The sequence below is a fragment of the Pseudopipra pipra genome, chromosome 4 (genome assembly GCF_036250125.1).
Source record: "Pseudopipra pipra isolate bDixPip1 chromosome 4, bDixPip1.hap1, whole genome shotgun sequence".
Lineage (NCBI taxonomy): Eukaryota > Metazoa > Chordata > Aves > Passeriformes > Pipridae > Pseudopipra > Pseudopipra pipra.
Genome location: NC_087552.1, coordinates 23,038,782 through 23,063,265, shown reverse-complemented (window position 1 = coordinate 23,063,265; position 24,484 = coordinate 23,038,782). Strand labels below are relative to the sequence as shown.

Sequence of the window (24,484 nt, the reverse complement as noted above, 5' to 3'; positions counted from 1 at the left end):
GATGGGCAGTAGAATGAACTAAAGATATCAAATAAATAGTAATTGGCCAAGATAGAGTTTTACACTGTTATATAGTCTACAGTAATCAATAGACTATTTACATCTTTAAATCCATCTTGAGAAAAGATGGAGAATCAGAGACTCACCAAGATTGGAAGGGACCTATAGAGATGGAGGACCTTGACTAGTCCAAGGGCTGTGTCCAGCTGGGTTTTGAGTATCTCCAAGTGCAGAGACTCCACAATCTCTCTAGGCAACCTGTGGCAGTGTTTGACCATCCTCACAGTTGTTCTGTCACTATCTACCACTGAACCAAGTCTGGCTCCATTTTCTTGACTCCCCTGTCCAGATATTTGTACACATGAAATTTCCCCTGAGCCCTCTCTTCTCCACGCTGAACAGTCCCAGCTCTCTCAGCCTCTCTTTGTATGAAAAATGCTTCATGCCCTTAATCATCTTCCTAGCTTTTTACTCAAGTACAGCCATGTCGCCTGTACGGATGAGACCAGCAGAGGACTTGGGTCTCCAGATGTGTCTCACCAAGGTTGAGCAGAGAAGGATCACCTTCTCCAATCCACTGTCAATGCTCTGCCTAATGGACCTCAGGAGGCTGGTGGCCTTCCTTGTCACAAAGGGGATATCACTGGCTGGTGGTCACCTTGGTGTCCACCAGGACCCCCAGGTCCTTTTCTGTAAAACTCCATTCTAAAACCAAACCAAACCAAAACCAAAAAACCCAAAAAAACCCCAAAAACAACAAAAACCAAAACAAAAAACACAAAAAAACAAACAAACAAAAAAAAACCAAAAAAACACCCAAAAACCAACCCTGAAGAATGAGCAGCTCAGATGATATCTATTCCTGTATACAATCATGGCTTTCTTTTACTGACTATGATTCTGGACAAGAAAACATCCAACAATCACAAAATAACTGAGGACAGATAGATAATTTCAGGTTTTGAGTAGGGTTTATTTGCTTGTTATGTTTTTCAATCATAATTAAATTTGCAAATGTGAACAGCCAAAATTTGATGCCAAAGATTATTAAACACGAGTAAAAGAAATCACCGGGACTTAACAGCTAGTAGATCAGCATAAAATAATGTTTGCAAAGCAGCTCATATGGCCAGATGATGCAAGTAGCTCTGTGAAGAATTAGGTACATAATTGAACAGACCGATACACACTGAACCACAATTCAACTTTTGCTTTTATGTTTATTGCATGTTATATTAAGCATTTATATTTACACATAATCCTGAATTATTTAGTTACAATATGCTGAAACTGTCATTGTGAATCAATTATTCACTTACAAAGACCTTCCACCTTCAAACAGAGTTAAGCCCCATTCTCTTACAGGCAGTTTTGGAAGAAAAACAATTACTGACTGAAAATGCATGCAAAAAGCTACAGTAGTTATGTTACTAACACGTCTCTCCTGACTTTCTAACATTCCCTCAAAACATGAATGTTATACATGTGTTGTATGAAAAACACTTGGGAGTCTCACGAAATCCAACAGTGATGGAACTGTGCTGACTTCTGCTACGTCAAGTCTGCATTCAAATACACGTATATATGTATGTCTCTCAATGTACATGTATATGTGTGCATGTATAGAGAAAGTATATATAAACATGCACACATACACACACTCACACCCCAAAAGATTCTAGAGGTAAAGGCAGTCTTAAAAATAAAACAAAATACAAAGATACCAGGATGAAATAGTTCTAAATAAAAAAAAAAAGGTAATAAATATTCAGTGAGAAATATGGCATTATTATAAAGTGCTCTACTATAATCTCACTTATTAAAATAATGATAAAAATTATGTTCCTTTTAGTTGATTTATATAATTTGGTAAAGCCATTAAATATTCATTATGTATCAGTGACTCTATGCTTCCTTTTAAATTTTAAACAAACAGATAAAAGCAGAAATTAAAAGGCAAAGCAGCTACATGAAGCAGTTCTATTGAAGCCTTTCAGGCTTTTGTCCTCAAATTCATTAACAACTGAAAAATTTCAAACCCTAGAGCACATAGATTAAAAAATACAATTCCAATTAAAATTATGAAACTAAACAAAATTTAATTGGATTTTAAGGACAAACTTAAAAGTTTCTATCTTACATTAAAATAGCAAGGTTTGAATTGCAGAAATTACTGAAGGCCTTATCCTGTGCATTTCCATCCTCTTTCCTCACACATGTGCAATATAGCTCCACTGAAACCTAGTCTCCAGGTTTCATTTTTCCACATTCCACCTAATTTCAAAAGCAACCTGGCTTATATATTACTGTATTTTGTCCAGTCTGCTTCTACCCTTCTGATTTTCAGCCAAACTCACAGAAGGGTACATCAACGAGAGTGTAAACATTTTAAACAGCTTTATACCGTACCACTAAATTTCTTCTTATTTACAAACATTCACCAAATTTACCAAACTTCTTCTGTACCACCAGAACTTAAAAAAAGAAACATGGTAGTATTGAAGAAAAACAACTTCAGGAAATAAAGTGAAACAGCCCCACAATGTGAACCTGCCCTGCTGAATTAATAAGAAAGCCAAATATCTTTTCATATTCAAGTACAGCAATTTTGGTTTTCTTTCCTCCTCTTTTGCTGATGTTCCTCATTACAATTGCTTTAGTCAACCATGGTGATTTTTTGTGATTTTTCCCCATGGTTTTATGGATAAAACTGTCCTTTGTATCAAGACACCCTCCCCCCTCTGCCCCTCCTCCCAACAACAAGAACACTAAATGATTTTTTTTAATGTCTATTAGACAGAGTACTAAAGACTAACAATTCAGCCCTGATATCTCAGCTGAATAAAATAGCATGTAAATTCAGTTTCCTTCAGGAATCTGCTCTGATCCCAAGAGGACCCCCTTCTCTGTTGTGCAATTCTGCTGGAGCAAAATTCACCCTGTGCAGAGGGGCACCACCTTTTCCCTATCTGCTTACAGTTGCTCCATACCACTTAAGCCCTAATTTGAAGTTAAGTAGGGACTTAGCTGGTGCACAGGCCTTGTGCTGACTCTCTGTGTGGATGCAAAATTCATATTAAGCCACAGAATTGGCTGGTCTCCTGGCTCACAGTAAATGCATAATGACAGCATTGTCTCTCTGCTCCCTTCCAAGATCTGAGAGATACTGGGCTGCTTAACTCAATGTAGTATTATTCAACAATATATTCCCTACATCTCGAAGAAAAGAGAGAAATAAAACCCAAACTAATAAAAATCAAAACAGCTGAGCAAGAAAGTTAAATTTTCAGTATTTTACCTGGCACACCACCAATATACATATTCATGAGCTACATGGTAAAGAATGTACTGAGAGAAAAACAATGTCCTCATTTGCACTTCAGCAGTTGCCCTCATTCAATACCAGAATCTCACATTCTGGATATAAAACACTGTTACCTACAGATTCAGTGCAATTTCCCCTTTCCTTAAAGGAGAAAGGCACTTAAAGCTATCTAAAACCTGAACTGCAAACAGAAGAGTGTAAATCCCTCTTCCCTTAAGATCTGATCTGACATTTCCATCCTGTCAAACACACCTTCAGCAGCAGGATTTTTTGGCCAGTGTTCTGATAATACATGAGTTAAGGAAGAGCATCCCATTTATGTTTTCTTCTAAGTGGCATCTTCTAAACTATTCTTTTTCACCAGTATAGCCACTGGCCCACTTAACTGCTTTGTAAAAATCTCTGTCCCTTGCAAACCCATCAGAAATTTAACTGCAAAGGCACAGGTACATGTAGTTGTGCAGGAGGCTTTATGTATATGAATATCAGATAAAAATATTAGTTTCTGAATTATAAATTTTGTGTAACCTTTGCTTTGTGTCCCTTTTAATGGAGTTTAGCTGCAATATTTTTAGACACACTTTAAAAACATCACCGCAATAAAGCGATCTGGATTGCTGAATCCAATCTCCTTTTATTTGTTCAAGAGCAGCAAAACCAAGACTTCTAATATCAGGTATTTATTTTTATAGATACTTCACTTCTCATACTGAAACAGATATAAATGTGGTCATAAAATCATGAAACTAGTACAGTAATGTGCCAAGTGTAGAGGTAAAGGCACTCTAATTGTTTGGCTTGGGTGCAATTCCTGATTCCTCTCTTTTTATGAAGCAAAACCTTAATGATAAATGCTCTGAAAAATTAGTTTACAATACCTCTGAAAGTTTCCCCATCTCTCTTCTATTTTAGAAAAATTGTATATAAATAATTTTAACCGATTATTGAACACAGACATTTTAACCTTTCTGCTCAGTACATTTGTTACACACAATGAGCTCCAAGCATCAGATGTTGATAGAATGAGCGTGTTTCTTGCACAGTGGCTTGTCCTTCTTGGAGAAGAAAGTCTGGCCCTCCAAACTGTCACTACATACCTGAAATGGGATAAAAAAGAACAGATCACCCAATTCAGATGGATGAATTTCACCACAATTATTCAGAATGCCAAATCATGGTATTATTATACGCACAAATATATTAAAAGAATAAGAATTACCTTTTTCTTAAGGATACTCTTTTTGATGCAATACTAGTGGTTGGTAAGCATAACCTTTCTTTAAGACAACAGGTTTCTAACTGGGAGCAGAGTTAGATTCAGCATTAAAAAACAAAACAAACAAAACAAACCCAACCTAATCATTAAGATTAGGGTTGTTGGTTATTTTTTTTTTGGTCATACAATATTAGCAGGCAATACCTTGGCTACAGTGTCTTTATGTCAAAAGCACTCTTGCTACTTTGGAAACGCAGCCCATTCCTGTATGACCTTCAACACTTTCTCCAAAGAAGTAAACGTCATGGGTTAAATGCTAGGACACATGGCTGCAATCCAGGACAACTTCTCTTGGACCTGTGCCGAAGGCTTACAATAGCAACACACCTTCCAAATAACTTTTCGTTTGGGCCCAGGGGACTGAAAGAGGTTAGAGCTGTTAACTCCCATATTGGTCAGGTTAGCACAAGCACTGCTGCCACAGGTTTGTTTAAAATGTAGACTAGCTTTACTTACGGAGCATACAAAGCAGGTGTCGTGCCAAGTGTGGCCCAGAGCCTCAAGAAACCTGTCTCCAGCTTCAATGGGGAATTCACAGCCATGGCACATGGTACCAAAGAGGGCATAATAATCTGCAAAGAGATACAAACAGATTTTAAAGCATATGCAGAAAAGCAAGACTGACCCTTTGAAAACTTTGAAAGGCAATATCTTTATTACATTTAACAAAAAGTATCACTAAGGTGTCAGGATGGTTATTAGTAACCAGACTTTCTGAAGTGTATTTGCACCATTCATTTTTAAGCACTGGATTGACTTGGAGCCTCTGAAGGCTTCCTGGACTTAGCAGAGAAAAACTCCTCTAGGAGTATCAGGGAGCAGCAGGGACTAAAACAAATGGCACTGAACCGTTCGTATTTCTCAACCAAGCAGAGCTTCAAAAAGAGAGAGCAGAGCAGACTAAGAGAACAAAATACATGTATAAAACTGGGTGGGAGGCACTGACCACTCACCCCTATCCCCACAGTCTTGGTGTGTGACACTACTTTTGCCCCATCTCAAGGGCTGCAAGTCACTCCTTTGTTGCCCACCTGTGCAGGCCTAAATTTCACCTCAAGTTGTCTGGTCTTTTTCACTTATTTCAACTCTCAAACACCCCATTCTAGAAAGGAAACGTTTTATTCCTGCACAGAAGACAACAGCATTCGTGCTATAACGTGAGAGCATTTGGGATCAGCACACATCATGCAAACATTATGTCTTCGTAAGATGAACTACAGACTGACAGACATAATGAAGCTTTGGACTCCATCTACCAGTAAGTAAGTGTTACTACCATAGTAACACTCTGCTCTGACAGAGAAATTAGATGCCAGGGGTTGTTTTCAAAGGATATATAAGGAATGAGAAAAGGGGTAGAAGTGGATTTTGTTTCTCTCTAGATTATACAGATCTGCTACAGATCTGCTGAAGCTCTAGCGCTTACTGCAGCAGAGCCAGTGGAGGATTATAAAATGTGTCAAGCACAAGAGCAAAGTCCTGTTTTCGTTTAGTGAGACCGTGTTTTGTGTGATGATCTCCCTCAAAACGCACTATCACAGGAGACATATCAACAGGATAGGGAACACAAGTGCTCTGGAAAAGCAAAGCCCTCTGGCTGCCAGTGGCAAGAAGTTGCTTCACTGATCACCTTCATTAATCCATGCTACTGGGATGAGTTGCAAATGTTTAAGCAGAAGAAAGACCATAAAAATATCAAATGTTAGGTCACGCTTGTGCAAAACCCCTGAAGGACATGATCTCCTGACCATACTGTTTCAGGTCTTTGCCTTTGCGTTCACACAGAATCTTACTGATATTTTCCTGGTGCCAGGAGTTAAAGCCTTTTATAAGTTGGCCTGTGGTTTGTGTTGATAAGTTTATTCGCTTTTCTTTTGAAGAAAGGGCAATAGATAAGGCAGAATGAAGGACATCAGCTTTCTTTTGCTTTTGCATGCTTGAATTGCGATACCACAGAAGCCTTCCAAGTAAGACTTGTCATACAGTGACATATCAGTGCTTCCTGCATACTGCATTTTCAAAACTAGGTTACTAACTCTGCACTTAAAAAAAGTTCAAAGTTGTAGATATTTGGACTTTTAATTTAATTTTAGCCCTGACATCCAAACCCAGAACATTTTTCAGATTAAACACCCTTAATACTAATAGCTGATGCTGTTATAATTTCAAATACAGATTTAAAATTAGAACCCTCCTTTACACTAGGAAGCAGGAAAGTTGGAAATGACATTTACTCTTTATTTCTTTAAAATTATTCTTAGACTCATAACTCCAGCTGGACTGAAAATCTTTGAAGAATTAATATATCTCAAATTAACATCTAGTTAGAGAACCAGAGACATTACAAAGTATCGCTGCCAATAACACCTCACAGAACGTGTCTACATTAACTTGTGCTAGGAACTTTCTATCTTAGAAATAAACTCTGCAAGAAGTGTAGTATACTTGACATTTTATCACAGTTTTTCCTGGTCACAGTATTGAAATACGCACATTTGTGCACAGCAGTTGTAACAGTAGCACAAATCAATGCACCGCACGACATATGGATTATTTGGTGGCAGGAACAAGAACTGAACCTTAACAGAACAAACCCGGTCACAAGCTTTCCACCCAAAGGGGAGTTATTGATTCCTCCAGTACTATTTTTGAATCATCAAATGGTTCCAGGATTAGGGGCTTCAGATTGCTTCAGGATGAAATTTCACCATGCTGTCACATTGGAGGATGCTGCTCGTATACCCGTATCCTCTGCTGCTCCACGGATTCAATAGGAGCAACACGTTACCCTACTTGTGTCACCAAGTTAGCAATAACCTACTGTGTCCTTTTGTATCTGCCAACACCTCATTAAAGCTGCTCTGACAACAGAAATTTTGGATAAATTTTGCCTGCTTTCTTTATCCTTACAGCATCTAGCATTCTCCATGGCACCCACTGCAAACAACTGTGGGATCAGCCCAGAAGGAAATCTTAGTTCCAAAGAGGTCATTAGAATTTCATTGACCATTTCCTGGTCAATCCATTTCTACCTCTAGTTAAACTGTAATGCTCCTAAGAGTAGAAGGAAAACGATAAAAATGGTCCAACTGACAGTTCCAACACAGATGTAAACAGCATGCAGTGTGAAAGCAAATAATTTTGATACATTTTTGTCTCTTTTCCATTTTAAAAGGAATTGTTTTACAAATTATTTCTTTCTTTCCTAGGCCAGAGGGGTAGGAAAGCAAATTAGGAAATTGACATAAATAAAAACTGTTCATATTAATAATAATAGGTTGACAAGAAGCTCAACATGACTTGGCAATGTATGCTTGCAGCCCAGAAAGCCAAAAGTATCCTGGGCTACATCACAGGAGAAGTGGCCAGTAGACAAGGGAGGGGATTCTGCCCCATCTACTCTGCTCTGGTGAGACCCCACCTGGAGCCCTGCATCAAGCTACTGGGCTTCCAAGATAAGATGGACATGGACCTGCTGGAGCAAGTCCAGAGAAGGTCACAAAGATGCTCAGAGGGCTGGAGCACCTCTCCTATGAAGGAAGGCTGAGAGAGTTGAGGTTGTTCAGCCCAGCAAAGAGAAGGCTTCAGCAAGACCTTACAGCAGCCTTACAGTACCCGAAGTGAGCCTACAAGAAAGCTGTAGAGGGACTTTTCACAAGGGCATGTAGAAACAGGACAAGGAGGAATGGTTTTAAACTGAAAAAAAGCAGGTTTAGATTGGATATTAAGAAGAAATTCTTCACTGTGAGGCTGGTAAGGCACTGGAACAGGTTGCCCAGAGCAGCTGTGGATGACCCATCCCTGGAAGTATTCAAGGCCAGATTTGGTGGGGTTTTGAGCAACTTGATCGAGTGGAAGGTGTCCCTGCCCATGGCATGTGATATTGGAACTAGATGATCTTTAAGGTGCCTTTCAACCCAAACCACTCTATGATTCTATAAAAAAAGTTATAATTAGCTGGAAGTGCTAAAAAACGATCCAGAATCCCTCTGAACTTCTAAGCCACATCATTCATGTAATATTGCTCATCAGGCTTTCAAGTGCTATAATTGTTTCACCGTATTTTTCCTGACAGCCTGTTTGTTTTTTTTTTTTATCCCAAGTGTATGTACAACAGATGTTATCCTTGATCCTGCAGAAAACTACCTGGACAGACTGCTTTCTCTTGGAAGTCCCTCAGGCTGTGAATGAGGCTACACTGGCATTTGCTTGTGTTTAGTAAATAAGCAGATTTACATAAACTTCAGATTATTTTAAACCAGAAAGTCACGCTAAAATTAACACTCTGATGTATCACTGATACCTACAGCTGAGGGCTTAACAAGAAAAGGTAAAATCAGTGACATGCTGCTGTCAAAGCTGATGAAGAAATCCTCATCAACTTCTCCTGCTGCAAACCCAAAGTGTTGTCTACAGCAGTTGTTGCTACTTTGAATCGACATATCAAAGTTACATGAATCTGCTGGGGCACTTCTGATGTGAGGCTTGAGAAAAAGAATTTATTTTTTTCCCAGCCTTATTGATCTCTGCTTCCCCACACAGCTGCAGCAAACTTTGGTTATGTTGCTTCTTACCCGTCTCACAGTAGGGATCGCCATCTTCTAAGTGGAAGACATTATTGCGGATGGGGTTATGACAGGCCACACACACGAAGCAGGAAACGTGCCAAGTTTGTTTCAAAGCATTTATTACTTCCTGTGGGGATTAGAAAATGTGTTATGAACACATTATTTTGATGTGATGACTAGATTGTGGTAACCATGCCTCCACACTTGATTCATTTCAAGAATACTTTGTTTCCTACTGCTACTTTGAAAGTGGGTTGTGCACAAAAGTTCTGCGATGTTAAACTTAATGAGGTGCTTTATTTATGGTACATCTACTTATTTTTCATGAGCAATCTTTCGGGGTTTTTGGAAGGTTCGGCGTAGAGTTGGACCGGTTTAACAACTCATTTGTTCACTTATTTAATTTTAATTAGGGTCTCACCTACAACAGTCCCCTGAAATAAGAAAAGCAGCATCTCTGCTTTCTCCTGAAGTCTGTGAAGTTAATCAAAAGACATCACATAGAAAATTATGACTGCTCTGTGTTGTTTTGGAAGATGCTACAGTGCCAAATATGACTTGAGAATTGTGCTGCCAGAGCCCTGCATGACCCCAGTTACACAAGAATCCAGACACGTTGCTGTCTGCAGTAAAACAGCGGCCGATCAGCTGGCAGGCTCAAATTAGCAATATCAGTGCCGAGTAGGATAACACGTCTTTCTATCTGCATTACCACTGGGAATATTTCAGTACTACACATCTAGCCAACCACTGTGTTCTTCAATGCTCAGCTCAGCTAAGCAGATTATTTCTTTTTATTCCCCTCTGCCCCCATTCTGTCAAAAGCTGCCAACTAAAAGCATTTTGCTCAAGAAAATTTGGTAACCAGAAAATTTGGTAACCAGAAAATTTGGTTAACAGCTACAGAACAGCTTCATGAAAACAGGAGCTGAACTTGGAAGAGCCAAGGAGACTACAGCACCTTTTCTCAAAGAGGTTCAACATTAGAAGAGCCAAAACCATAATTTGTATGTGATGGGAGCTAAAAAGGTATGTTAAGAGTATGTTTGAAAGAATGCAGACTGGGACAGATAAAAGAGAATTTCATTGCAGAGACTCACTGAACACTGTTGTTATTGTTCCCACCAAAAAACGGGCCACTTGCTGGTCACTTACCCCAAGGATCTTCCTCTGGCACTTTGAACACTCAGGGGCAAAGAACTTCTCATAGCAGACCTCACAATACAGCATCCCTTTCTCTTCCACAAATCCAATGTAAGCCATGGAGGTTTTGCAATGGGCACAATTGAACTCCTCTGGATGCCATGACTTTCCCAAAGCCACCAAAAAGGGTCCTCTGATCGGAAAGAAGAGATATTGTCAGCAAATACTTCTAGATTGGCTCTGGCAAAAGCTGCTAATAGGCTTAATCTACAATACCTCTGAGTCATTACTACAAGTATATACCATTGTCTCTATATTCATCTGAAAATATATTCAGCACACTAACTTCTTTAATGACCATATTTACTTTAGTGAGGTATCTTCAAGGTCCCACTGACACTCAACCTTCCAGAATACAGGTTTCAGGTGAACTTTGTGGTTCAAGTTTATCTCCCTCACCAGAATTCCTGTTTTTTTCCAAGGCCAATAAAGATGTTATTCTTTCAAGAACTGCATCACTTTTTTCTGATCTAATACTTCACTGCAAAAAAGAAGTGTAAGGTACTAATATCACCACCTGCTGCTAGACATTTTTTTGGAAATCAAGTAAGCTACAAGAATGTTTTCGTGTAAGATTTTCATATGAACAAAGTAATAGCAATAAAGAAAAGAAAACAACAGGAAAAAAACAACAACAAACAAACCCCCCCAAAAAACACCTTGAAATTTGCTTATGTTGACTCCAAGATAGGAATACAAGCAGGGTGAGAACAGAGGGCACCTTCATTAAGGGTAGAAGATAATTATTTTTATTTCTCTTCTACAATTTCTCTGGTAACATTATGTATTTTTAATAGGATGAGAAGTCAAAAACAAGGGACTCAAACAGATTTAGGATAACTCAAAGGCCTTGTAAGATGATGAACATATATGTAATCTGAGACAGTTTCTTCTATTCACCTCTGATTATTGGAGAGAACACAGTGAAAAATGGCTCCTGGAGAGAGTAGCCTGTAGCCCTTTAAGGAGGAGCTGGGGCTGAGCACAGCTCTCCAGCCCCCTGCTCCCAGCGGATGCCTGAGCAGTGCAAACACTGACCTAACCCGATACCCTCCCTGCTCTACAAGCACCTTTTTACATCAATGCCCTTTCAGTTATGTACTGATCAAACAATACAAGCCCTTATGTACAACAAAGTGCTCTCAGTGCGCCGTGTCAGCACAGGCTAATTTAAGAGATTCATTAACACGGGGCTGACACCAAAAAGGCTCTCCCGGATCTAGGTAGTATTGAGTTTCTGGCCATCTGCACCGAAATGATAGGCTCAGTTAGCTCTGCAATGGAAAGCAAGTGTGCTAGCAACAGGAGGGGAAGGAATTTTTACATCTGCTGCATTTAGCTCTCCAGAGTTTACAGCTCTGACATGTTGAGGTTAGCCATTCAGGACAGTGCGCAGGACCCCAGACGGATGGGGAACAGCCTGGGAGTGCACCTACAGAGTTCCTTTCCCAAAGTCTCCAGACAGCTGTGGTTGTGCCCTGCACAATGTCTATGAGGTGTTCCATTAGCGGACTGGCTCCCTGTGCACACATGTCCAGAAGAACACTTCCTAAATACAATTTTACTTTCAATCAGGCTGTAGTTTAAACATGTCAAGCTGATACTGCAGCCTAATGATACCTGCAACCTAAAAGCTGCCCTAAAGCACGTGGAGAAAAGGAAAAAAAAAAACAAACCCAAACCAACACCTGCCACGTAAAATACACTAAAACATGATATTCAGAACTTGGAGGTGTTCCCAGTCTCAGCATAATTTTGCCATCAAAATGATAGTTTCCAGCAATGAAAGGTATTTATTTGCTGTATTAATTTGAAAAAGAGTTTAAAGTCCCAATTTGAGTAAAGAGGATGCATGCCCACACTCATGCAATGCGACAGGAAGTAGACAGGGGGATGAAATGTTAGGAAGATGGCTGCAGATGGCTTCAACATTCCTTCTCCATTTAAAAACAAATCCAATAAAAATCCCACATGCCTCCGTCAACCAGAACATATTTTTAAAAGTAGTGCTAAAAAACCATGCTCCTACCATCCACATGGGATATGAGATGACAGTTGGCTATGAATGTGCCTCTATCCCAGGCTACTTTGACATGTTAAGCATTTCTGAACAAACTTCTGACAATACATCTAGGCCGCATGAAATGAACTCACAGATGAAAACGAACTAGTCACTTATTTATTATTTTTTAAAAGGGATTTTATTTTAAAAGGGATTATATTTTAAAAAGGATTATTTATGAGAGTATTTACAGAATCTTATGCCCCAAAGGATCACTATGTACAGAAATTTGGTAATCACCTCAAACATCTGGGCTCTGCATGTAGCAACGATATTGGGAAAAACTGGAAGGAGAATTAACATACAGGGAATATAAGTGCAATTTCAATGTCTTTACACTTGTAGCTAAATATAACTTCATCGGTATGGTCGTGATGTATTATATTAGTATGCCAATAATCTAGTTTCTCATGTGGTTTGTATTATGATACCAAGTCGGAACTGAAATTTGGCGGTAGAGAGATCAAAAGGATTTCCACATCTGCCAGGTAGGCCAATCACTTTACATTTAACCATACAGCAGTCTATAGTCTTGGAATTGTGTTCCTCTCCTCACCTCAAAATGCCACAGTATACAATTTGTGTACAAGAGATGCTGAAGGGAAGCACCATTTGTACTTTTTCCCTTTTGCCTTTTGAAACAATTAAGCTTTATGAAAAGGTGGAAAGCCAAATCATCATTTACAAGCAGACATGCCAAAGAGTATGTTCTCAGTGGAGATCCAGTGAAAACACATTTGGACTTCAAAGAAAGAGCCAACTCTGCAGTGCAGAACTTGGTAAGACTGCCTGGGAACCAGAAGTCTTTATCAGGAAATGCCAGAAGTCTGCCAGACTGTCACAGCGAGCAGATCAAGAGAAATTTACTTTGCCTCCAGCTTTGATTCTACATGGAAAGAAAAGCTTACTTAATGTAGCTTTGGGAAAAAAAGGAACCTTCAGACAATCACTAAATGAATAATAAAAGACATATTAAAAAGTTATAAGGTGTCTCTATGAAAGGTTTTGCCTTGACCAGCCATGGTTATTCTATGCCCGAGTGTAAAGTAACCAACTCCAGAATGCATTTTGTTCTCAAAACAGATGTACAATGTAATGTCACTTGATCCTCCTCCTACCTTTTCATAGGTAATACTACCACTGAGGGCATGAAGTGTAATTATGCTAAAACTTGAATTAAAATGCCACTGCAATCTTCCAAATTCACTGTATGCTGTGAACATGAGGCATATTTGGCATTGATTAATGCACATCAACTCATCCTCCAATGGAAGAATGTTTGCTTTTAATAATCAAGTAGGCATTTAACATATGAAGAATTTAAACATCACCAGCAAATTACAAAGAAGTTAGACGTAGGTATCAGTTGCTACTCATGAAAAAGGTGTCACTTACAATAGGTAACAATGGCTTAAGTACTGTCAAGTAGGGCTCTGCAGTTTCTCCTCATGTATCCACTACAGAGTAACTGTTGCTCCATGGAACAATACACTCCCCTACTTACAGGGCAGCAGCTCATCTCTTTTTTAATGGTGATCGAAGCGGGAAAGTGGGGAGTAGCAGAGAGTGATTTAAAGGCCAAGAGGAGAGGCTGACTGCTCAGGAGTCATCTATAAGCTATGCTGTGAGACCCCACAGCACAGAGCATAAGCAAACCCTGCTAAACCACTGGTGCTGTAAAAGGCAATGAAGCCTCTTGCAGGAAAGATGCAGCACACAGTCAATTTTCTATGTTTGGTTTTAAACTAAAATAACTGTAACAAAAAGGAAAGTGAATGGTTGCTTGCATATTATTTACTAGACACAAATCCAAAGCCCAGGGAACAAAAAGGTCAGCATACTAGAGACAGAATTATTATACAGGCCAAGCTGTTCAAGGAATCAGATGAATCTCATCCCAAAAGTGTGTATACCTTTTTGATAGTAATTTTTCATTTTGCAAAAAGAAAAAAAAATGGATTAAGAAGCAAAGGTGCACTTGTATTGGGAAATTGTATAGATTTCTTCTATTGCTTCAAAGGGATTCTGATCATAGATTTTTATCTCTTCAACATATAGAAGTAGGAATAACTTCTCTGAAACATCACAGGTCCATTAGTAAAGAGTGTTCTAAAATTAACCCGGTATTAACTGAACTGGTAGTGAACTATCAGACAGAAACCTAATGGAAGCAAACAAGCTGGACTCAAATGAACCCTGGAGATCAAGTGATTTGTGTTAGCTGCTGCTTCTGATGTAGAATCCAATCCAGGGCTCAAGAGGGTAAAAAAGCCCATGGTGGAAAAGCTGATTTTGTATTATACTGAATGAAAATTATACAGCTTATAGAGTTCCTTATTTTTCAGAATTTATGTTTTCTAATAAAAAGGTCTCTTTCTTAAACCATGGTGAAACACGGGGCAGGATCTCGTATTTTGTCCACTGAAAACATGGGGCATAGATAAATAAACAACTATATACTTTAATGCATTACTTTCCCCTTGTAGTTCAACAATAAAAATGACTGAAAAAGCAAGAAGAAAATAATTTTAAAGAGTATATTTCTTCCAATAATCCTAGGAGATCTCTATTTTTGGGAAGAAATAAAAAGTGAAATAGATGAAAATCAGGATGATTTGCACATCGGCAATAAAAACAATTATAGCTCCCTGGATGAGACAATCACGACTAATTGTCAGAAATCACTGACTGAACAATGCAACCCAGATTCAATTCTTCCTCCATATGAAATTCTGACTAACAATAGGATATCTTGTGGGCTCAGCAAAATTTATTTAACTTAATGTCATTTGGCAAACTTGTGTTTGTGTTGCTTAAGATTTTCTACCCCTGTCATACAAGTCAAGGACAGTAGCTACCATAATATCCAAAGGCAGAGAGCCCATCAAAGACTTTGAAATCTAGTGGTGCAGGAAATTATTATTAATCCAATCCTAGTAACTGTTAAAACATCACTTCATGCTTTTCTTCTGTTATTCTTCTTCTTCTCAGGTAGAAATTATGATTTCTAAATCAACATTTTTGAATAGTCTTTATAGGACTATACACTCTGGTTTCCAATTAGGTAATATTCCCAATTCTACTGGAATGGGTGTATAAGTGAAAACGAAGTTGCTTGCTTTTGTTTAGTTTTACTTTTACTCTATAACACCCAGCTTTCTGATTCTCTGTAAAATGGGCTGTAAGACTGTGACTGTATACAGTTCACAATATTTTTCCTCCAAAGTATTCTCATTTTTGTTAGAGAAACCATGCATGAAAAAAAGTGTTCTGCCCTATTGAAATGAAGCCTTAAAATACTTGTGATTAAAGACTCAAAACCCATGAAAACAAGACAAAGCCCTGCTGTGAGAGAGCCTTCAGGATGAACAGGATCACAGAATCCTTTAGATGGGAAAAGACCTTTAAGATCATCGAGTCCAATCATTAACCCACCATTAAGCCATGTTTGTAAGTGCCATATCTACATGTCTTTTAAATATCTCCAGGGATGATGACTCCAACAATTCCCTGTTCAAGTGCTGGACAACCCTTTTGGTGAAGAAAGTTTTCCTAATATCCAATCTAAGCCTCCCCTGTCACATCCTGAGGCCATGTTATATCACTTGTTAACTGGGAGAAGAGACCGATCCCCACCTCACTACAACCTCCTTTCAGGTAGTTGTAGAGAGTGATAAGGTCTCCCCTGAGCCTCTTTTTATCCAAGCTGAACAACCCCAGCTCCTCCTAATCAGAGTTGCATTCCAGATCCTTCACAAGCTGCATTACCCTTCTCTGGACATGTTCCAGCACCTCAATGTCTTTGTTGTAGCGAGGAGCCCAAAACTGAACAACAGGATGCAAGGTGCAGTCTCAGCAATGCCAAATATAGATCAACACTCCCACCCAACTTGGTGTCACCTGCAAACTAACAGGTCATCTCAATCCCAGTGCAGAACATTGATAAAGATATTAAACAGGACTGGCTCCAATACTGAGCCCTGGGGAACACCACTAGTGACCGGCCGTCAACTGGATTTAGTTCTATTCATCACCCCTCTCTGAGCCTGGCCATAGAGCCAGTTTTGTACCCAGCAAAGACTGCACTCAGAAAAGAGGTACAAACCTGATGACTTGATTACAGTGTGCACACATGGGAGTACGCTTTCCCGCTGGAATATGCTCTGCTCTCTGAACCAACGTGTCTTGTTCATTTAGCTGAGGTGCTGTGTCAGGTTTTTCACTCGGGGCAGTTGTTCCAGGTGATTTAATACTGTTCGATGTCCATCCACTGGCAGGAACTGGGGAAAAAGTGCCAAAGCATTCAGAATACCATCTTTTAGTACCAAGTAAATTAATCTGAAATACAAGCAACAAGTAACATTTGCCTAACGTCTTTGTCCAATGTATACCCGCCTACTCAAATGGACAAATTAAAAAGCGCTCATTTCCCCCTCCTCTGCCATTAAGTTACAAAATCAGTCCTACCTACTTTATGAAACATCTGTGAAATAACACAGAATGCTTTTGGCTAACTTGTAGAAGTAGTGGACAAATTTCAGTATGATGAAGAAGTTAAGGAAAAGAATATACAACCTCTGAAAGCATTATTTTGCTTTAGATAGAAAAGTTGAAGCCAAGAATATCAGTGTATGAACAGAGGCAGGAGAGTATGACATACCTACTCAAAACATTTCTCACTGAGTGCAATAGATCATACATCATTACTAACAGGTTAAACAAGAGTACACATTAATACAACATGTACAGGAACTTAAAATAGAGTACTGTATAAGGAAAATATATTTCTAAATTAAAATTATACACTACTCTAGATCACTGGATTCTGCCAATCTAAAGCACTCCAAAGGTCATGTTCACATCCTCCTTATAGAAGTTATGACACAAATAAAACCCTGACATTTTCAGAAATGTACACAAGACACACTTCCATGTCTACTCAGGTTTTTAGAGTTGCAGAATAGACATAAGTTTTTGTGGAGTTCGAAAAATGCATTTACAAAAATGAAAGGTACAGATGATACTGTTGCCCAGGGTAATGAAGAAACAAACATTCCTCTGCTTTTCTTTCTCCTCTATTGACATATCTACCTTGGTAACGTACAAGCTACGGCAACAATAGTTTATGGGAGCAGTTATTCCTGTCAAGTGGAGATACCTTTTTCTTTTTCAAGTACGCTATAAAACCCCCCACATTTCCATAGCCTTTTGTTTGCAACCACAGGCAAAAGAAACCACGAGTGTTTACTCGGTGTCTTGGCTTTAGTGCAGCCTTGCCAAACCTTGTAAATCAAAAAGTGAAATTAAGATTTGAATGGAAACTCAGAGACAAACAACAAAGCAGTGACCGAGACATCAGACAGCGCAGGATGATGCTTCTGCTGCAAAGATGCAGCTCTCCAACACCAGGGTCAAGGCATCGGTATGTAGCTTTGCAAAAAAACTAGTTCGTGGAGCTGGTAATCTTTGTGCTATTCATCCTCTCTCATTCTTCCTATCATCTTGTACGGAAAAGATGAAAAATTCTTTCTCATTATCTCCATTAATGTAATGCTGATCAGCCTCTGTCCTACTGAAAAGTTGCAAATACCTTTCAGGCAAAACAATGCATTCCCTGCTCAAAAGTGGCATACTAATTCACAGAGAAGATGTGAATCTACAGAAAATCCAGCGGAAATGCCAATACTGTGTTATTTACAGAAGTAAGATAGCCAAGCACTACACAATTTAATCAAAACAATACCATGAAATTTAGTTTACAACCTCCTCCTCTACTCATGCACAGGCTGAGGCAACACAGCTGGAAGAGAACTCCTTTTTAAAACCAATACTTCTGTACTATAATTACGCTTGGTGTTAACCTGTTGATATGGGCTCAAAACCTACTTTTGCTTACTCTTTCTATGTATAAAGAAACAATATATTTATACACCTTTTTTTTGTTTAAATGGTTGGTTCATCAAATTTTCTCATACCAGGTCATTTCAACGCTGACATATTTTTGGATCCTTTTCAGAATCTGAAGCAGCAAAAAGTATAACAGTCCATCAGGGTTGATTTTTGTTTTTTTGTGGTTTTTTTTTTTTTTTTTTTTTTTTAATACAAGGCTATTCATTATATTTAATGTATAACTAATTAATTTGCAATGTCCTGAAAAAATAACATCTTAATCTTGAAACATTCAACATTTCTGAGTAGAAAGAATTTAGGAATAGAAGCACTTAATCTTGAACAAGTAACTCTGCTACTGTACTTCAGTTTATATGATAAATGCCTGCTAAGCTGAAAACCTAGGAACAGATAAAAATGAAAAAGGTGGCAGAATGGCTTTGAAGACATGAACAAAAGCGGTGTTGATTAATAGCACTTTCCTCCTCTGTCATCACACATGGCTTTCCAATTTTCAGATCCCATTTCATGAGAATACAGCAATACACACTAAAACCAAATCTGTTTGAAGACCGCTTTTGCCATAAATCAAATTGCAGCATTGCTAATTTCTGTTTTTCTACTGAATCCCAAAGCCCATTCAGACACATCAGCTAGCTTATTTGCACTGCGTTGTTAAAAAAAGTCTGTCTGCTTGCTTACAGTGGAAAAAAAAAGTACAAACATCACAATTGTTCCCTTTTCTTTGGTCTCATTACAGCTTTCATTAATGCTGTTTTTATGAATGATGCTTTTCTGATCACTAACTTCAAAGTTACTGCCGGCCAGGAGAAGAATTTCTCTATGTAAACCTTCTCTACAAAGCAGTTAGATCAGTCATTTCTGAGTTATTTAAAACACTAAAAAAGGAGAGAAGGAGATAGTCCATCATGTTAAAACAAAAATTCTCTTTTAAGCAAATTGTAATATAAACCACACAAATCAGTATCATGCTAAGCAAAAGCTGTGACCTAAGCAAAACCAAGCTGGGCATTTAGTGTTGAGGATCAGCAAAGGCAAATGGACCCACTCCACTTCCACCGAAAGCAGTGCACTGAAGCTCAGTGCCCAGACCTTCAGCAGATGTAGGACTCCTATGAGATCACAATGCCAACAGAGTAAGAAGAATAACAAATAAGCCCTAAGCCTTCAGATCATCCTGTATTTGCCAGAGTATTTCTGGGCACTGGACAAAAACTACGTTCTAAAAGGCTTTCTACTGCCATTTGTGAATTTCTGTCACTATCTGGTCTACTATGATGGGAACAATATCTAATGAATCACTGCAGATGTCATCAGCATCTGAGAACTAAGATAGAAGTTGCCTTCTGCCCAAAAACCCTTGGAAAGCAAGGACTCAAGTTTCTTTCCATTTAGATTGTAATTCCTAAAGACAAGTCTACTTCCATTGTCTTCAGATCCATACTCTGTAAAATACCTTCACATCTATTTCACTGCATTTATTATACTGGATTCTTTATAAACCTTCTACAGTTGTTCTCTAGATTTATTTTTCTTTCACCATAGATCACTATTCCTCTCTCACTGCTTGATTTGTCTCAGTCTTTTATCTTCCTTGTTCCATTCTGAACACCAGCAGGAGGACAGCTTTTATTGGCCACTTTTGTCTTTCCATAGCCCACAAACATCCCTTTAACACTTCAGTAATTTTACCAGAGGTTCATTACTTTCACTGCAGCCCACAGAGCATGTTTTTGTTTGTGGTGGCATTTTTGTTTAGTTGGTTTGCTTTTGATTTTAAAGCCCCCTACTATTAACTCCCTACTTAAATCTATATGAATTCTCAGTATTTTTTTCCAACAATACTCAACCTCTTGTAGCTAGAGAATTTCAAATATTAGGTCTGTTTTTTGTTTAGAATGAACACTGATTTTCCCCACCTATTTTTTATACTTAAACAGCAAGTTTAACAGTACTGGATGAGATGTTTTTACTGCAAACAGAGAGGAAGGAGACATTCTGTGAGTTCACATATTCTCTTCTTCTACTTTCTTTTCCCTATTCCCTTGGAAATCTTTCAAATTGAAACACAACCATTTGATTTAAAAACATCAGGCCCAGAAAACTGGTGCAGGTGGTTTTTTTTCTTGCAATGAGAAGATTTTACCAGGGCACATTAGTAGTGCCAAGGTAGGTCCAACTCATTACACTCAACCTAAGTGAAGACCTCTCTTGGCAATCAGTCTGAGCTCTCCTGTGGTTTGTGCTTTATACTTTGCTTTTTAAATTTTACATAAGTGATCAGCAGCTTTGTTCTCAAAGAATGCTAGGGAGATGTCCTCATATTCGAGATCTGTTGTGGTGCATGCACATTTTTAATTGTGAATAATGACTGCATGGGAGTGGGAAAGGAAACCACTCCAGCTTCCTCACGACACAATTTCACCCCGTATTTTCTGGTTTGGCACCTTTGCTGCTTGAAACAGAACAAAGCACAGCAACTTCTGTGGGTGGTCTGAAGATTTAAAATTATAATAATAAATATAGTTAATAAATGAAAGAAATAATTTATAAGAATTATACACCCCAGCAGGAGCTATTCTGACCCGAGTGCCAGAGAGGTTTGGGTTCTCTGCAAGTCATGAAAAGATCTCTGTGGCCAGATTTTGGAGTTTTGCAGGCTTCACTTCACATTCACTCTCTTTAATTAAACATTCTAAAGCAGTGTTGATTTGCACTAGAGTATTGTCATTACTGTTTTTTTTTTTCTAAAACAGAAAACACACTGTACCTGACCATTAACTTTCTACTTTATTAGGTTAAGTTTAGCAAACCCACGGTGTTTGCTTTCACTAAACTCCTTGGTATGGTTAGTTTAATATTTAACAGTCTTTTAGGCAAGGTAAAGAATTGGCTTTTTAAAATTTTTTTTAAAAATCCCAGTGTGACTTTGCCCTCAATAGTCTAACAATAGGCTGTTCCATCGCTGAGCACATGGATAACTGCAAACACTGGTGAAAGGTTTGGAAGACAAAGGGAGAAAGGCGGATACGCAGTGGTGCCAAAGTCACTTTGACAGAGGTTCTCCGGTGCGTAGCAACAATACAACAGCCTGAACTGTTTAACGCTCACTTAAACATAACATCAGACTTCATGTAATATCTATAAATAACAATGCTACTTTAAGCAGGGGGAGTGTCAGAACTTCATTTTAAAGTGTTCTAACTCAGTGATTTATACACTTCTATTAAACTACTGTATTATAAATGGAAAATATAGAGCTTCATACGTCCAATTTTCTGACTTCTCTTAATATATCTGTGGTGTAGGAAATCTTCCTGTTCCTTCCTTCCAAACCAAACATATGGCTGGATGAAGCAACGTGTCTGAAAAGCTCAGTTGTCAGCTCATTGCAGTAGCTGTATATAACATCCCATCCACTCCCAGGCCTGCAGGAAATCACACATGTTCAATGGAGAATGCTACAGGACAAGTAAGAGGTGAGAAAAAAACAAAAACAAACCCCACAAAAAAACCTGGAACCTCTGTGTTCCATAGTTGTTCCTTTGTTTCTTATGGAGTCTTGGAAACACGGTCATAGCTAAACTCCTTTCACTGATTAAAGGCAGAGCAGGAAGGATTAAATGATTAAACCATTATCATGTCTTTAAATGCCGGGTGAAAGCTGGTATGCACCCGTGGAAAATCAAAACAGGTGCCACCCCGGCCCAATTTCAACAACCCTTGCAAGTAGAGGGAATAGTTCCTGCGTTAGTAACCAGCCTTTCAACTGGAAAGGCTCTGGGTAAATGACTGTAAAGCATCTTAATTAAAATGAGTATGGTGGTTTTGGCTTGCTCAGTCTGTCTCCTTGTGATTTGTTACATCACATACCATCACAAATTTGGCACAACTGGCATTGCTTTTATCGAAAATGTGACTCAAGGAGAAAGAGAAAATGAAGACCTGTACAACAGTGTTTCATTTCTTTGGAGTGGCAGTTTAGAACCTCACTTGGTAGCATTCTGCAGATAAGATATTGCCTCCCTTGCAGTTAGCTCCTACTCTGACCTTGACAGCTTGACTATGCCTCCAGAGAGCATGTCTGTCCAGTTTCATGTAGATTACCTGCCAGTTTCATGAAGCTGATGTTTAACACTGAATACTGATAAGAATGCACTTACCAGAGGAATACCAACTTTTCATTTATGGAACAAATATTAGGCATAATTCTTGGATGTCATACACCTGTGCATCTGAACACATCACTCCTCTGAGTTGGTGCTAGCGAATGAAGAGGAACTAATCTGATGAGTCCATAGCAAGAGGCTAGTTGCTTTTTAACAAATCAAAGAAAACGAGCATCTAGTTTTGAAAGTCAGCGAATGTTCTCACTTGATGCATGTGAAATAACCACAGAGCTAAATAATCTCTTAATCTCTGTTTAAATGATTACATAAAGAAACATGCATCTGTCCGACTTGTGCAAACAATTCATTTAAGTGTGCAGCTTGGTGCAAGAGCAAATCAGCAAATTTAGTGAATTAGTGAATTTAGTAAAATCAAATCATAGGAAAATTGTCTGAGAAAATTTGTAACAGAAAGCTGAGTTCCTATTTAGCAGATCTTGTAGTGAGGTACACCAGGGTATAATGTCTCTAAAAAGTAGGTGGCACACTTCTGCATCATTACTATGGTCTGCCCCTTCTTAGAGATAGACGTTAAAGTTTTAGAAACATATTAATTTTTTTGCCATGTCTACAGGAGTTAAAATTTCATACTGACATCAAGGGTAACATTTGTAAATTACTCTGGTTTCACAATAGGTTTTGCTTGGCTAAGTGACTTCACATTACTTAACTTGTAAGAAGAAACTCTTGTGGTTTGCTGTCACATGATGCACAATCATTTAGATTAGATGAAAAATTAATAACAGTCCATAGACCAGAATCAGGAAGCTTTTGTGTTTTGACCTGTCAATCATAACACTTTTATGGACAAGGCTTTCTGCTTTCATAAATGGTAACTACACCATGAAGAAGCAATCTTTAACAACCTTTTTTGGTAAAAAATACTGGACCTTCTTATATTTTGGGACCGGTTTCCAGCAGAGGCCTTACCAACAATATAAGGATTTGCCTTAATGACTAGTAATGTTACTCCAGTTTCTTTGCCATGTGCAGACCACAGTCCTCAACGGGCAAGTAGCTTTTTGAACTCCAGTAATTAGTCCTGCCTTTAAATTCCTGTACTACAAAGGGAACAAATTAGTATATGAGGGCTCTAAAAACAAAATTGCAGAACTTAATGAAGAAGGTGATGCTGATACAATAGTTTAGTTGCCTTTTCCATGCAAAAGTATTCTCAAAGCTGATGGGCTTTGAGAATACTTACCTACTCAGAGTAGCCTGTAAGGTCAACAGAACTGATATAGAGGCTGGGGCAATTACAAACGAAACACAGAAAAGGAAAGGTGATGAGGACAGAGAGTGTTCAGTCCATCCCTTTATGGACCTTGAGCAAGGACTTACTGGCAGTACAAGCATTTTGTGGTAGCACAATATATCTCAGTGCCTTCCTCCCTCTCCCCATCTTCATACCTGATGGCCAAACTCCACAGTTTGGTACAGTCTAGATTTTTTCCCCATTTCCTTTAGGGAAGTAAGTAGCAGAATAAATAGCAAGGAAGGAGACAAAGACTCAAGAGTGTCAGTATATGTAGAGCAGGATGTCAAATCACACCTAAGAGCAGTCTTTTATTTTCTTCTGCTTTTAAAATTCTAATATTATTGGGGGAATGAGATATAAAAAAATAAAAAAAAAAATGCAGCAAGATAGTTAAAGATAACTCCAGAGGAGGTAAATGAAAGGGTACCAAATACACGAAAACAACTTCAAGGCAATAGCAGAATTTTTAAAACAAAGATGCCTGGGGAGCAATTTTTCTGTGCTTGCAGTCAGCTTCCAAGTGTGTTCCCTCTGCTGAAGGGAGCATGTGCTTAACACATGTGCTGGCTCAGGATTAGGCAACTGACAGTTGTGGGTATTGCAGGATATGCTGACATTCCTTAGCAGCTCTACTGGAAGGGGATTATATATCTCAGTGATATCAGCCTGAGAGAGACCCTGGGAATAAGGAAACTGTCACATGTCAGTAAATG

The 24,484-nt window shown here is 38.6% G+C and overlaps 1 protein-coding gene across 9 annotated transcripts in view; it reads right to left on the bottom strand.

The window, feature by feature from the left end:
- Window positions 1-1,200: 1,200 nt before the first annotated feature.
- Window positions 1,201-24,484, bottom strand: part of PDLIM5 (PDZ and LIM domain 5) — a 126,648-nt gene continuing 103,364 nt past the window's right edge. For all 9 annotated transcript variants that reach the window (XM_064651929.1, XM_064651930.1, XM_064651928.1 and 6 more), the window contains 5 exons: window positions 16,540-16,714; window positions 10,325-10,505; window positions 9,176-9,296; window positions 5,058-5,173; window positions 1,201-4,422 (listed from right to left, as the gene is read on the bottom strand). In XM_064651929.1, coding sequence (XP_064507999.1) covers window positions 4,333-4,422; window positions 5,058-5,173; window positions 9,176-9,296; window positions 10,325-10,505; window positions 16,540-16,714 — 683 coding nt within the window. In that variant the 3' untranslated portion in view covers window positions 1,201-4,332. The remainder of the gene's footprint in view (window positions 4,423-5,057; window positions 5,174-9,175; window positions 9,297-10,324; window positions 10,506-16,539; window positions 16,715-24,484) is intronic.